The sequence below is a fragment of the Nansenia antarctica genome (assembly GCF_963989245.1).
Source record: "Nansenia antarctica genome assembly, chromosome: 10".
Classification (NCBI taxonomy): Eukaryota; Metazoa; Chordata; class Actinopteri; order Argentiniformes; family Microstomatidae; genus Nansenia; species Nansenia antarctica.
Genome location: NC_137680.1, coordinates 17,957,485 through 17,970,936, shown reverse-complemented (window position 1 = coordinate 17,970,936; position 13,452 = coordinate 17,957,485). Strand labels below are relative to the sequence as shown.

At 44.3% G+C, this 13,452-nt stretch overlaps 1 protein-coding gene across 4 annotated transcripts in view; it reads left to right on the top strand.

Annotated features, from left to right (window-relative positions):
* Positions 1-13,452, top strand: part of rims2a (regulating synaptic membrane exocytosis 2a) — a gene marked incomplete at its 5' end in the record, with an annotated part of 141,406 nt that overhangs the window by 74,667 nt on the left and 53,287 nt on the right. For 3 of the 4 annotated variants that reach the window (XM_080540280.1, XM_080540275.1, XM_080540274.1), the window contains 9 exons: positions 1,836-2,053; positions 3,684-3,803; positions 5,959-6,058; positions 7,008-7,131; positions 7,857-7,903; positions 8,206-8,318; positions 10,046-10,093; positions 12,386-12,516; positions 12,982-13,174. In XM_080540280.1, coding sequence (XP_080396406.1) covers positions 1,836-2,053; positions 3,684-3,803; positions 5,959-6,058; positions 7,008-7,131; positions 7,857-7,903; positions 8,206-8,318; positions 10,046-10,093; positions 12,386-12,516; positions 12,982-13,174 — 1,094 coding nt within the window. Of the gene's footprint in view, positions 1-1,630; positions 1,699-1,835; positions 2,054-3,683; positions 3,804-5,958; positions 6,059-7,007; positions 7,132-7,856; positions 7,904-8,205; positions 8,319-10,045; positions 10,094-12,385; positions 12,517-12,981; positions 13,175-13,452 lie in introns of all 4 variants that reach the window. The other variant, XM_080540273.1, reaches the window with a different exon arrangement.

The window sequence follows — 13,452 nt, the reverse complement described above, 5'->3', positions numbered from 1 at the left end:
CTATGAGCCTGAGTCCACCTGCCTCTCAGATTTCACTGCTGTGACTTTGCCCTGTCACTTCAATAGGAGCTGTTACTGTTGATCTCAGGGTCTCCTCGTCTCTGGGACTCACACATCCAGTGTGTGTGTGTGTGTGTGTGTGTGTGTGTGTGTGTGTGTGTGTGTTTTTGGGATAGCGGCAGTGCCACTAGCCATTCAGGTGTTCAATTGTTTTAGTCTATTTGAGTCAACATTTAGAGGTAAAACATCAGAGGTATTACTATTATCATGACTATTATTTGGAGGTATTACGTGGCAGTAACATGGAGTAGCAGACCCAGCGGGAGCGGGTCTCCCGTCGACAGTATGAGCTTCCAGCCGACTCTCTCTCGCAGGGGAAGGGCTATAGCAGCAGAACAGACCGTCCCATCTGTCATGGTGGGAGATGGGGGAGAGAGAGATGGGTGTTTACAGCGAAGGGGTCTTGGTTTTCTCTGAGGGGCCTGGTCTCAATCAAACCCCCCCTGACCCATGACAGACATATCACACTACATTATTAGAGCGCACACATGAGAAAATGGACTCCCTCTCTCACAGCTCAAGTCCTGCTGGGCTTTGCTGCAGGAAGACGACTCCTTCTGGGTCAACTTTCTGAGCTCCCAAGAAAAAAAGAGAGAGAGAGAGAGAGAAAGCTCAAACATGTAATGCCATTACAGCCATTTTGCCCAGCCCTACATTTCTCAAGGCTGTATTCCACCGATGCCACAACAAGAAGTCGCAATCGGGGATAGCATCTTAAAAAGCTCTCTCCGTGGTGCACTTTAGATTGAGGTCAGTTAAGGTTGCTGTGGCACCGCAATTTTTTTGTCCCAGTTAAACATATTACAGCACAGCTCCGACTTCCTCCCGATCGCAGGACGATAAGATAGGAGCGTTTTAACTTAGTTTGAACAATGTGAACTCCTGTCTGCCTGATTTAGAGTTACGACCCGTCGAGAGCCAAGCTCTTTAGCTTGTTTCTGCTGGAAAAACAAAACCCAAACAAAATGTCTTGGGAAAGAGGCACACTGGCAACACGGGTTAATTATTCATGAAGATTGCGCCCTCGTTCTCGGGCCAGTTCTCCCCTGTCCGTCTGGTTGCTCAGTTGGCCTGAGAGAGGCACGGGGGGGGGGGGGGGGGTAGGAAACGGGGCAGAGGGATGTTCATTTCAATGTGATTCGGCAGAGAAAAACATCAATCGGAGATATAAAATGGATATACGTGGACTGAAAAAAGACACACACTGTCAACGCCTAAAATGGTACAATGATGTGCTGGTACTGTTTACGACCATTGTTTACGACATCTACTGTGTACTGTATGTCTGTTCTCTTCACAGGTACTGTACTGTGTATGCACAATGTCATATAATAAAGTGTGTGTGGGAGTGACTGCTGAGTGTGTGTGTGTGTGTGTGTGGGTGTGTGTGTGCGAGTTTGTGTGTGTGTGTGTACGTGGCGTGTGTGTGTGTGTGCCTCTCTGTACCATATGTGTGTGTGTCTGTCTACTGTGTGTGTGTGTGTCAGTGTGTCAGCACAGCCCTGGCTCTGTGGTGTCCTCACCAGTCCCTCTCGCTGTCCTCTCTTGTGTGTTGTTGTGGCGCCGACAGGGGATATGGATGGCCACTGGTGGGACCATGCGTCTTGGCATAGCAGCGAGGCCTCCCCAATGTCTTTGGTGAGACATGCGGAGCCCTGCCCCCCCCTCCCCCCTCCCCCCTCTCAGAGTCCTTTGTCATTTCATGTTTCCTTTGTTTTATTTACACCTCTGCATGTTTTCTTTTTTTCTTTCTGTTTTTTATCCCACACCTGTAGGGGACAGTCAAAGGGGAAAAAGAAAAACTATTGAGCAGGCATTTTTGTCCGACTCGACAACACACACCTTCTTATCTGAGAGGCAAAAGAAAATGGTGCGCTTTGGGGGCCACTCATTCGAAGAGGACTTGGAATGGTGTGAACCCCAGGTTAAAGACTCTGGCGTTGATACGTGCAGTAGTACAACCCTAAACGAGGAGCATAGCCCTAGTGAGAAGGTACTGAGACTATATCTAGCCTGCATTTTGTTTTTTTGTTTTTTGATTTGATTTACCTACTCATCCGGTCTTTGTTTGCTCTCTGTCACTAATTGTAAATAGGTGAAGATGTTTTATTTTGGTTGATTTTTTTTATCATTTGAATTGATTTCCCTTGAACCTTCGTTTTTTTTATTTTCGGGTTTATATTTTTTCGGCGGCACCTAGCCGGGTGTTGCCGAAAGAGGTGGTTGGGGCACCTTCTTGCTTGTTCTGCTGTTTGCTCTTCATACAGTAAAAAAAGAAGGAAAAAAAAGAGTATTTAAACACAACCCTATGTTTGTCATGGCACACGACAAGAATGTGGGTCTTCTAGTTGCATGTTAGTCTTTCTCCGTATTTTTGTTGTGTTATTGCAATGAAGTGGCCATGTTAGACCCGCAGGGACACCTCACACACAGGCCCAGGTCCCTCACTGTGATGCCCCCCTTCCCCCCACACCACCTCCTCTAGCCATGGTACCCCCCCTAGCTCTCCACTCAGCTCTCAATAGCTCTTGGTCAACACCAAACCTCTAAACCAAGCACACTTAACAGGGAAGATTGGATTTGTTTTGCACACAGATAAAGTTATGTTTTTCTTTTTTCCCTTCCACTGTCATGTTTGTGATTTCATCTCTTTTTTGGTGGAGTGGGGGGGGGGGGGGGGGGGGGGATTATCGTGGCCATACAATTGTGCTGTCCTTTTTTTGTTTTTTTTACTTCCATAACTCCTGCTTTGGTTTACCTTGTTTTGTTTTTTGCATTATTCTTTTTTGTTTTTCTTCTCCATCTGCTTTTTTACTGCTCTACTTGAGAGCTGACGTACTGTGTGTGTGGCGGAGCGGTGGAGCGAGGCCTCGGCCCTCTGCTGTAGCTGCAGCTCTGCTCTGCTCTGGGTGGAGTAGGAGGGCTGGGTCTGCCTGCTTGACTCTGCATGGGGCGCTGCATGCCGCTCACTCTTACTGGACACGCTGGCAGGGTCACACAAACTCTGCAACTGGACGCAATGAATATGACTTTACTTAGAGCCCTATACACTGTACATCATGTCTATAGGGCTCTGCCTCTACCAAACCATCTGTGGTCATCTTAACTGAAAAATTAAACCATTTAATTTCAGAGGATCTCTCTCTGGGAGATGATTTGCACTAATACCACTCCCATTATGATAACTATTCATGGCCACTGCCATAGTTGTTGGCAGCATTACCAACAGAATAGATTAAGTCCATCACCGAATGACAAAAATATAACATTTTGCCTTACAGTCCCTATCTATGTGATCCGATGGAGGAAATTAGTATTAGGTTTTGATGACGTTCACCTTATATTACCTAATTGGGACATCCAGTAATCCCAAAGAAAAGCTATATTACATAATCTGAAATGGTAGAGCATTCCAATGATCAGATTAGATAACCCAGCAGAGTTTGTGTGAGCTGTCATTCAATAAAGTGAATTGATACCCACCCCCCCCCCCCCCCCCCACCACCACCCCCACAAACACACTTTTCTTTAGTAGTCTCTTTTTTTGGTTGTTGGTCTAAGTGTCAAATAGCAAAGCGTATCTGTTGTAAAACACGAGGTGTGTTGTTGCTTTGACCTTGTAGCACCCGGTGACATGGCAGCCATCCAAAGATGGGGATCGCCTAATAGGGCGGATTTTGCTCAACAAGCGGATGAAGGATGGGAGTGTGCCTCGAGACTCAGGAGCGCTGCTGGGACTGAAGGTGAGTCCAGGACCCTGTCTGTCTGGATGTCTGGATGTCTGAGCCCTGCGTCTGCGACCCGGTCTGACCTGTCACACGCCGCGAAAGCTGTCCCAACATATCCAGTAGAACACTGCATTATGTGACACGTTCTAAATGCTTTGGTCCTCATGTCGGGATCCGATGTCATTATCAGACTTTTCTTTCGAAAACATTTTAATACATTTCTGCGTTGTTGAAAATCAACGGCACATCGCTAGTCAACTAACACAGCTTGCTTTGTGAGCCTGCTAACTATGTACAGTAGTGTTATAGTTAACTAGGTAGCAGTGGGGATTACTCACCCAATCCATTGCTTTGGCTTCCAGTTTTTTGGCTTGACTAGCGAGTTTGTGTTGTGATTCTCAACAACGTTGAAACGTAGTTCCGTGTTTCAAAAGAAAAGTCAGAACATTTTGATTGGTTGCCAATATTATGCGGACAAAAAGACTAGAACGTGTCACATATTAGGAGATCAAAAGGACTGTACCAAAGATGATTTTGAAACTGTGAAAACCTTTGTTTAGAATTACGAGGGGTCACTACTATTATGTGAAAATGAAATGATGTGATTATATGAAAAATCTCAAATGCACTTTCATTTCGAAGTGAAATGTGGCTGTTATGCCTCCATGGCTTCTAATTATTAATTACAGCATTGTGTTATCCAATATTAATATTCATTACATTCCTAATTAGCTCCCTGATTAATATTAATGAGCTGCATCTGATATTGAATACTGTAATTTTCCGAACATGTTCACATTGAACTATTTTAATTAACTACATTCATAGGCTCAACGGCCACAAACAAATCACTCTAGACCTTGTCGGTGGCAGCGATACACCATCCTTTAACAGTGCCCTCATCATACAGTATACAGTGTGTGTTGGTTGACACACCTCTGCCCTCCCAGTTACTACCACGCACCGTCTATTGGTCCGTCCTCTGACGCTATCTAGCGACTATCCAACACATTTGGATATAGAGAATACAATACTGTCGGTGTTTAAATGGCTTTTTGAAACGTTAAGTCACAGTGATCCCTTCAGAGGAATTGTATATAACATAGTATAACTGTATGGCTGAGAGTAGACTGTGGCATAAAAAATGTCATTAGTCCATTGAAGGATTATGTTAGTCTCACCGTAGCTCGTCATTATTTGGATTATTTTTGCCACGTCACTTATTCCCCATATGCACATACGTCCCATATTTGCAGTACAATGATAAGATGGGTCGATGTTTTGATGAATCGTGGCTTTAGTTTTCCTTACCCTCTGTAATGCATTAATGGGAACGATCTGCGAGTGTTTCAGACTGGTAAAAGAGCTGAGCAGCCAAAGTACGGGGAGCATGGCGGGCCATCAGGAGGGAAAAGGAGAGTGGGAAGATGAGAAAATCATTACTGATTGAATGAACTTCCTGAATTGGCATGTTTGTGTCTGGTCAGTGCCTCTGTGTGCGTTTCTGTCCGCTCAGCAGCGGCCAACCAACCAGTTTCTGCCCATCTCTCTCTCTCTCTCTCTCTCTCCTTTCTCTCTCTCTCTCTCTCTCAGTCGCTCACGCTGGCCCAAGCTTGTTACATAAAGCCATTTCATTTAGCAGACTTCCCTAAGCTCCTTTGTATGTTGGCATTCAGCTGCCATTAAGAGGGATTTTATTTGTATGATGCCCATGGAGGGAGAGCGGTCCATGGGGTTTATAGTAGTACAGTGCTGCTGGCCTCCGACCCTGTGGCGTTTCAGGACCACTGAGACCCCTGGACTAGGCCCCAGGAAACACACAGGCAGTCTGGACATTTTTGAAAAGAGGACGGACATTTCCGTTGACCCTTGAACACGTAGGGGTTTTGTTTTGTTTGAGATACGTTACCTCACAGGCAGATGTTACTTACTGTATGATGTTATGTCGCTATACAAATACAATTTGATTTGATTTTGATTTGATTTATGTGGCTATTCGCAATTCCGTTTCAGTGCATTTTACTGTCCCATGTCGGCATTCAAACACGGGTTTTCAAACACGGCAAATGGCAAGCGCTTGCAAGACAACTTGCAGTACAATTCACCACATACTCCCTGCCAGTTCCACCAGATTGACCACGCTGACTCATGACGCATGCTTTCTCAACAGGTGGTCGGTGGCAAGATGACAGAATCTGGTAGACTTTGTGCTTACATCACTAAAGTGAGGAAAGGAAGTCTGGCGGACACTGTCGGACATCTCAGACCAGGTACTAGCATCCTGTTACACCCACACTGACCTCAGACCAGGTACTAGCATACTGTTAAACCCACACTGACCTCAGACCAGGTACTAGCATACTGTTATACCCACCCTGGCCATGCCACACACCCGGGACACACTTTCATTTAACTAATGAAACACATCAATATCATCACCTCAGGCCCTTTCCTTGTTCCAGAAGGTTCCTTGTTAAGAATGTTGTTCTTGGTGCATAGTATTGCACAGTATATAGTACAGTGAATACATTTCTCAGATATACAGCTCTAACGCTATAATAAGCATCGCTCATTGAGGCAAGACACATTGTAATTACTGGTGAAAATGACCTGGGTCAAACATTTAACATTTTAACTATTTAGCAGACGCTTTTATCCAAAGCGAATTACAATTAGAGATTACAGGGACAGTCTCCCTGGAGTAACTTTGAACTCATGACTGATCCGCCAGTCCAAATCACTATCCACTAGGCCACCACTACTAGGCCACCACTAACTCCACTACTACCCTTAAGCGTCCTTCAAGCCAGACGAGGCTGGGGGAGGTAGAAATCGTAGGATGGGATCATTGTAATGCATGGAATGGAATGAGAAATGGTATCAAACACGTGTACCATTCCTCATTCCAATCCATGCATTACAATGAGCCCGTCCTCCGATTTCTACCTCCACCAGCCTCCCCTGCTTCCAGACCACTCTGTACATGTAACATAATGTACTGTAAGTAGTGTAGTTGTGGCTGATGTTGGTGTTGTGTTTTAAATTCCATGTATCAATTCACTTGTCAGATTTGCTACTCTAATATACATTTTCATAAGATGTGTCTATTTCTAAATAGCTTCAGCATACTATTTGTTGGAACTGAACTGTGTTGTGTATATGTTGTTTATAGTCTCATAGTCTCTGGGTGTGTGATTGACCAAGTGTATTTTTATGCAGGTGACCAGGTTCTGGAATGGAACGGGAGGCAATTACAAGGAGCCACATTCAAAGAAGTTTACAATATCATTCTAGAATCAAAGCCTGAACCCCAGGTGGAACTGGTGGTCTCGCGACCCATAGGGTAAGACCTGACAACAACCACACTGTTGACCCATAGGGTAAGACCTGACAACAACCACACTGTTGACCCATGACAACAACCACACTTATGACCCATAGACTAAGACCTGACAACAACCACACTTATGACCACAGTCACATCAAACCTCCAGTGTATTGTCATCAATGCTGTCTGAGGTAACAACTTTACAACAGTGTTAATGAACCATACCACTGTCCCAAAGAGTCAGGAAGAAGTGCATTTTGAAAAGAAAACACAACAACTTGAGCAGCAGGAATGGACGTGAGAAATGGAAAAGAGGGTGGGGGTGGGGTTGGGGGATGGGGGGTAGGGGGATAGGGGGGGGGGGTTGTTTGGGTAGTATTTGAATTGAATTGCAAGCACCGGCTTGTTTATTTAACGTCTGTGCCTCCCTCCACCAGTAAGACGGCTGTGTCAGGCTCTCATAGGGGACTAGCAATGCGGCACGGTGAAATGAAAGCCTGCTGCCGCCTTGCCCACACACTCTTCTCCGCTAACAGCGGGATGCCGATTGTTTTTGAAAGTAGAGACGCCCAGAGAAAGCAGAAAGCCCTTCGCTTTGTCAATTTCCATATTTGACCTGCTTTGTATCGCTGAGGGAGCTGCTGGGAGAATGAAGACTAATGTTGTGCTTAGGGCCATTAAAACACATTGCATTCAGCATTAGCCAGAATTGATCCCCCCCCCCTATTCTCTCCTTGCAGAGATATTCCTCGGATACCAGACAGCACACATGCACAACTGGAATCAAGTAAGTCTGGCTAGTCCTCTCCTTCTCCAACGATGACTCATTAGCCTGAGTTAGCCAATTAATCATCCAAATAATATCAAGCGAAGGAAATGTCAAGGAGGGATGATTGTATCTCTGTCTCTCTCTCTCTCTCTCTCTCTCTCTCTCTCTCTCTCTCTCTCTCTCTCTCTCTCTCTCTACCACTCTCCCCCTCTTCCTCCCTCTGTTTCTCTATCAGTGAAATATGTTATCAAAACCACATACTGTAGTCTCACCCACAGTGTTCTAAACTCTGATGAGAAACCTTTGATGCACCGTCACAGGTTCGAGTTCTTTTGAATCTCAGAAGATGGAGCGCCCCTCCATCTCTGTCACGTCTCCCATGAGCCCCAGTATGCTGAGGGACGCCCCCCAGTACCTGTCAGGACAGCTCTCAGTGAGTACTCTGACCCCCCTCCCCCCCCCCCCCCACACACACACACACCTCCCATCGCCTGGGAGAGGCATCTTATCGTAGCATATGCATGCTGAAGATCCTGTGTAAGTTTGTCTCTGTGTCTCTGCAGTGTTACAGCAAGCTAGATTAGCTCTGATGAACCCTAAAAGGATATCATAATTCTAGAACACAGTACAACAGTAATATAGAACATGCAGTATTTACACGTAGGGCCCTTTTTATTTAGAATTGATAACTAGGTTTATCGGGTGAGCCAAACACCTTACTGATTTACTGATGTTCGACCGGTAACCACGACACGATACACGTACTGTAGAATAATGTGTATTAGTTTTAGTAACCAGTAGGCTGAATACAACACTCCCAGACATCTGAGAGAGGAGCGGTAGGGATGAGACAACAAGACAAGGCCTTGGAATGCCTCCACTGGGCCGGAGAGTTCAGTTGGCCTCATCCCAACGGAGCAGAGGGAGATAGATCATGTTACCTTCTGTCTCCATGTAGTTCATTGTAAAATACACTCTCGGGACAAGTGAGTAAAGGGTAGGTATTTGCGAAAAACATGGGTTGAATTGACTCTGAAATCCAGGAGGAGGCCTGGAGAGAATAGACTGGATATTAGCCTGGGCTAGACTAGACTTTATTGTGTTGTGTCAAAACACAGGATATCTGATATTACATCTGAAAAGGAACACAAAAAAAGAACACTAGATGCAATAACGCTAATATCTAAAATATCACATATCTACCAATTAAGTCCATACCTGAGGATGTTTGATATGTCAGTCTGTCTCTTTAAACCCTGTGATATTAGTACTGTGAAATGTGAAATAAAGCTGCACTCGCAGCCTCGATACTGTAGTAGGAAGGAAAGCTTTTGATGTGTGTTCTGTAGTGTTCACGTTGTTGTTGTCTTTGGTGAGGGGGAGATTTAATCTGCTGCTGATACTGTCTCCTATGTGGAGGCATCAGAGAGAGCGTGGGCCCTCCAGCACCCATAGGCATAGACCCAGGAGGGCGACGCTGACGGTCCTGACGCAAATACACCCGCTCAGCCAATCAGAGCCTAGCCCCTCATCTCTGCGATCTCAACCTATGGCGCGCGCCGCCGTAGAAGTTCTCAATTCCATGAATGAGCTGACCTTGAAACATAAACAAGAGAATCCTACTGCAGTTTCTACCCCCTAGAACCTGATGATATAACGATATCCGTTATGTGTGGGTTTTACTTTTTCTTTTTCCAACTGTGTTCAGGACACAATCGGGGTGACGTCATCGTGACGCAAAATAGACGAACAAAGGACGATAAAGTTGCAGATCAGAGAGCGAAGCGAAGGATTTTATAATTATGACTCATCTCTAATTTTCTCTAAGACCCCCGAGCAGACTGTCTCTGAGGAATATAGCCATATAGAGGCACAGGAAATCAGAGTTAAAGCTGCCAGACAATGCAGCACATTAGTGAATATGATATGCAGATGGATTCAAACGAAAGGTGAAAATCACACTGTGCTAGATTGAATCTCCTCCTCCTCCATGAAATGTCTTTGTGTTGCTGTGTGATTAGAGTGTGTGTGTGTGTGTGTGTGTGTGTGTGTGTGTGTATGTGTGTATGTGTGTGTGTGTGTGTGTGTGTGTGTGTTTTGTTGTTCCGTGGTTTTTGGTTTTATTGCATTTTTCTTTGTTTTTAAATTTTGCTTACCCAGAGCCAAAGCCTTAGTAGGAGAACAGCGCCTTTTGTCCCTAGGGTCCAGGTAATGGTCCCTGTCTGACAGACACACTCTCTTTGGTCTTCGCTCCTTTCTGTTTGGCCTTTGTTTCCATATTGGAAAATGCATTACAGGGAAATGGCAGCTTCTCAACCAACTTTCCCTTTCAGTGCGGTGCATTCTGCCATTTTGTATATTATTATTATTATTATTATTATTATTATTATTATTATTCATACCATTATTACACAATCATGTCACAATGCCAGGAGCCTCAAACGTTTTTGCATGACTTACCAATCTAAACCAAATATTTAAAAGAGACACTCTCTCATTGCCAGATTCTGTTTATCCAATAGCAAAAACATGAAACACTCTGTCTGACATCATGGCTGACATGGACACCAGTCTAACAGGGCTTGATGTTGGCAATGAAAGAGGGTGTCTCCTTAAATGTTTCAGAATTACATTTTCTGGGACAAATGAACTAGAGTATTTTTCCACGTTACATGAAACTAGACCCAGTTACAGACACTTTTTTAATAGACAATCCCAGGACGCAAATAGGATGTTTGTATAAGATCTGTAAGTAATTGGTTATCATGACAACAGAGTTTTCCAACTATTTATGTGACAGTTTTGATGGGTCATAAGTTTCATGTTGGGATGAAAAGATGCCCTAAGTTAATCGCCCCCTCTTTTATAGCATATTGCATTTTCCTGCCAAACATAAATAAGAGTTAGTGAATAAGCAAATTGTACCTCATAAATTATACAGAACTCACATGAACCAAACTTGCAAAGCACTTGCAAGGTGACTATCCTTCTGTCGGAACTTGTAAGGCATTCTTAGAACATTAGAACGTTTTAAGAATGACACGTTTTTATTTCCTCTGAGCCCACATTTCAGGAGTGTGGAACCTCATTTCAAACAGGGATACAGGAATGTTGTCGTTGGAGTAGTTAGTATAAACGGTCCCATCTTTGATGTATAGCATAATATAAACTGTGTATGAATATCTGGTACGACATGCACCGTTGATTTTCTCATTTAGAGGTGTTATAACACCGTACAGTATCTCTAGGAAACAGTACTGTAAGGCGTGAGAATGGAAGTATAAAAATAGGTATGTACCCTTGGCAGGGGTCCTCTGGGTACGTTCTATTAGTCTCTTCTGGGAGCAGTGTTATGCTCTCCTTACCCAGGGCCTGTAGTAATGTCAACGTAAATGATGTACAGTACATATATATATATATATATATATATATATATATATATATATAACATAGTGTATATAAGGGCTATAATTTAAATGTCATGTTTTCAAGGTGAATCTGTACCTTCTGTACCTGAACTATTACCATAATTCACATGGAGAAGTATGGTCAAAATTGCAGTTCCCGTGTGCGTAGTAGGGTTCAGTATTGAAGGTGTCATGGTACAATTTGTTTGCCCCTAAGCCCCCTACTGTCCTGTGCTGATATCAGATCTGTTGACTGATCATGGATGTATAGAATGCTTCTGTTGCTTTGCTGCATGCATACAGACAAAACTATGGTATCAGATGGTGCAGACCCCTTCCATAATCATCGACATGATCAAGTATGAACAAGGGCTTAGAAGTTTTTCTTTTCCTCTGGTATTTCAGTTATTTCCTTTGGTTGAAGGGTTCAGTTCTTTTTTTATTCTTACTTCTAAGTGTCCTCTTGTGGTGTCCATACTTCCCTCTGACTAGTGCGAACCATCTTTGGCGTCATTCATAGCAGCATTATTTTACGACTACATATCAACTCTGCACTTAGAACACGGAGGATCTTGCACTCAACATTGTGTTCTAGGGATGGTTAGTTTCAAAGCATATTTTGTCCATCTCTCTCTAACCTCACAGTGTTAACTTAGTGGCGTAGAGACCACGGGGCTTGGAGGAACAAGATACACATACAGTCCAATCTGTTTCACACAGATTCACACAAACACTCACAGATTCACACACAAACTAGAGCGGTGAGGACAGTTAGATGTTCATTATGACAGAGCCCACCGTAGGTGATAGAGCCACTCGACAGACATCTGATTTGAATGGAACAAGCTCTTAATAGTAGGCGTACTGTACTGTACATAGACTCTCATCTTCAGCCTTTCCAACTCTCTTGTTTGCTATGATCATTATCATCCTTTCTCTTCATGTTTCAACAAACATGTACTGTTTGCTCTGAGGAGTCCCCCGCTAAGCATGTGATCTGTCAGCTTCATACTGTAGCCGGTAGCCCCCCCCCCCCCCTCCCTTTCACCCCTGTGAAACCCCTGACCATGTGACAACGGTCTTGTCCCTGCAGGTCAAACTCTGGTACGACAAAGTGGGCCATCAGCTAATCGTCACCATCCTGGGAGCGAAAGACCTGCCTTCGAGGGAAGACGGCCGTCCCAGGAACCCCTACGTAAAAATCTACTTCCTCCCTGACAGAAGGTAAGAGGAGAGACAGTTACTACCACGTATGTTAACACCTCACTCCATCCGTAGCCATTTTGCTTAACCTCCGGCGAAATTTAGGATCGATTGATGTTCTCTGAAATGTTGAATGTGTTGTATGTCGTGATTTGTCTGTGGTTTTCTGTCGAAGGACATGTTTCATTACATTTGACCATTGTTGCCATTTAAAAAAAAAAAAATGTACGGTGTAGTATTCTGCTTTTATCTGTCACGTATATATAGGCGGATAAGTTTGATATTTTTGACGTCCGCTTTTCTCAGAGAGGCCTTCTCACCTACAGTAGACAAGGAGGTGATGGTGACTTGAGAGACTTGAGGAGGTTCCTAACGTAGACACATCGTGCTGTGATCGTGATCATGCGTCATGCCATTGTGCTGTGCTCTCTCTTGTCTTGTTGACCTATTCGGGACTTTTCTTACCATGGTTGTAAATAAAAACAGTTTGAATTATTGTTCCTCCAGTGACAAAAGCAAAAGAAGAACAAAAACAGTAAAGAAATCATTAGAGCCCAAATGGAACCAGACCTTTATGTATTCTCCCGTGCATCGACGGGAGTTCCGAGAGCGCATGCTGGAGATTACACTCTGGGACCAGGCCAGGGTCAGGGAAGAGGAGAGCGAGTTCCTGGGAGAGGTAAGACCATCCTTTAATACCGCACACCACACCCATCCTGGATTTGGACAGTTGGATACTTAATCTATCTCTCATTAATCCCCCCCCCCCCAAAATAGGGACAAGCCCCCTGATGAAATCGTAAATCCTAATAAAACAAGGATCTTACTGGAGGTCAGATGTCTTTATTGGCCCGTGGGGGCGGACGTCAGCACGTGCCCCGCTCTGCTCTCACCATAAAAACCATAAACCTTGCCTTGTTGTACAGTATACTCCTGTCTGGTTTAGAGGTCTGGATG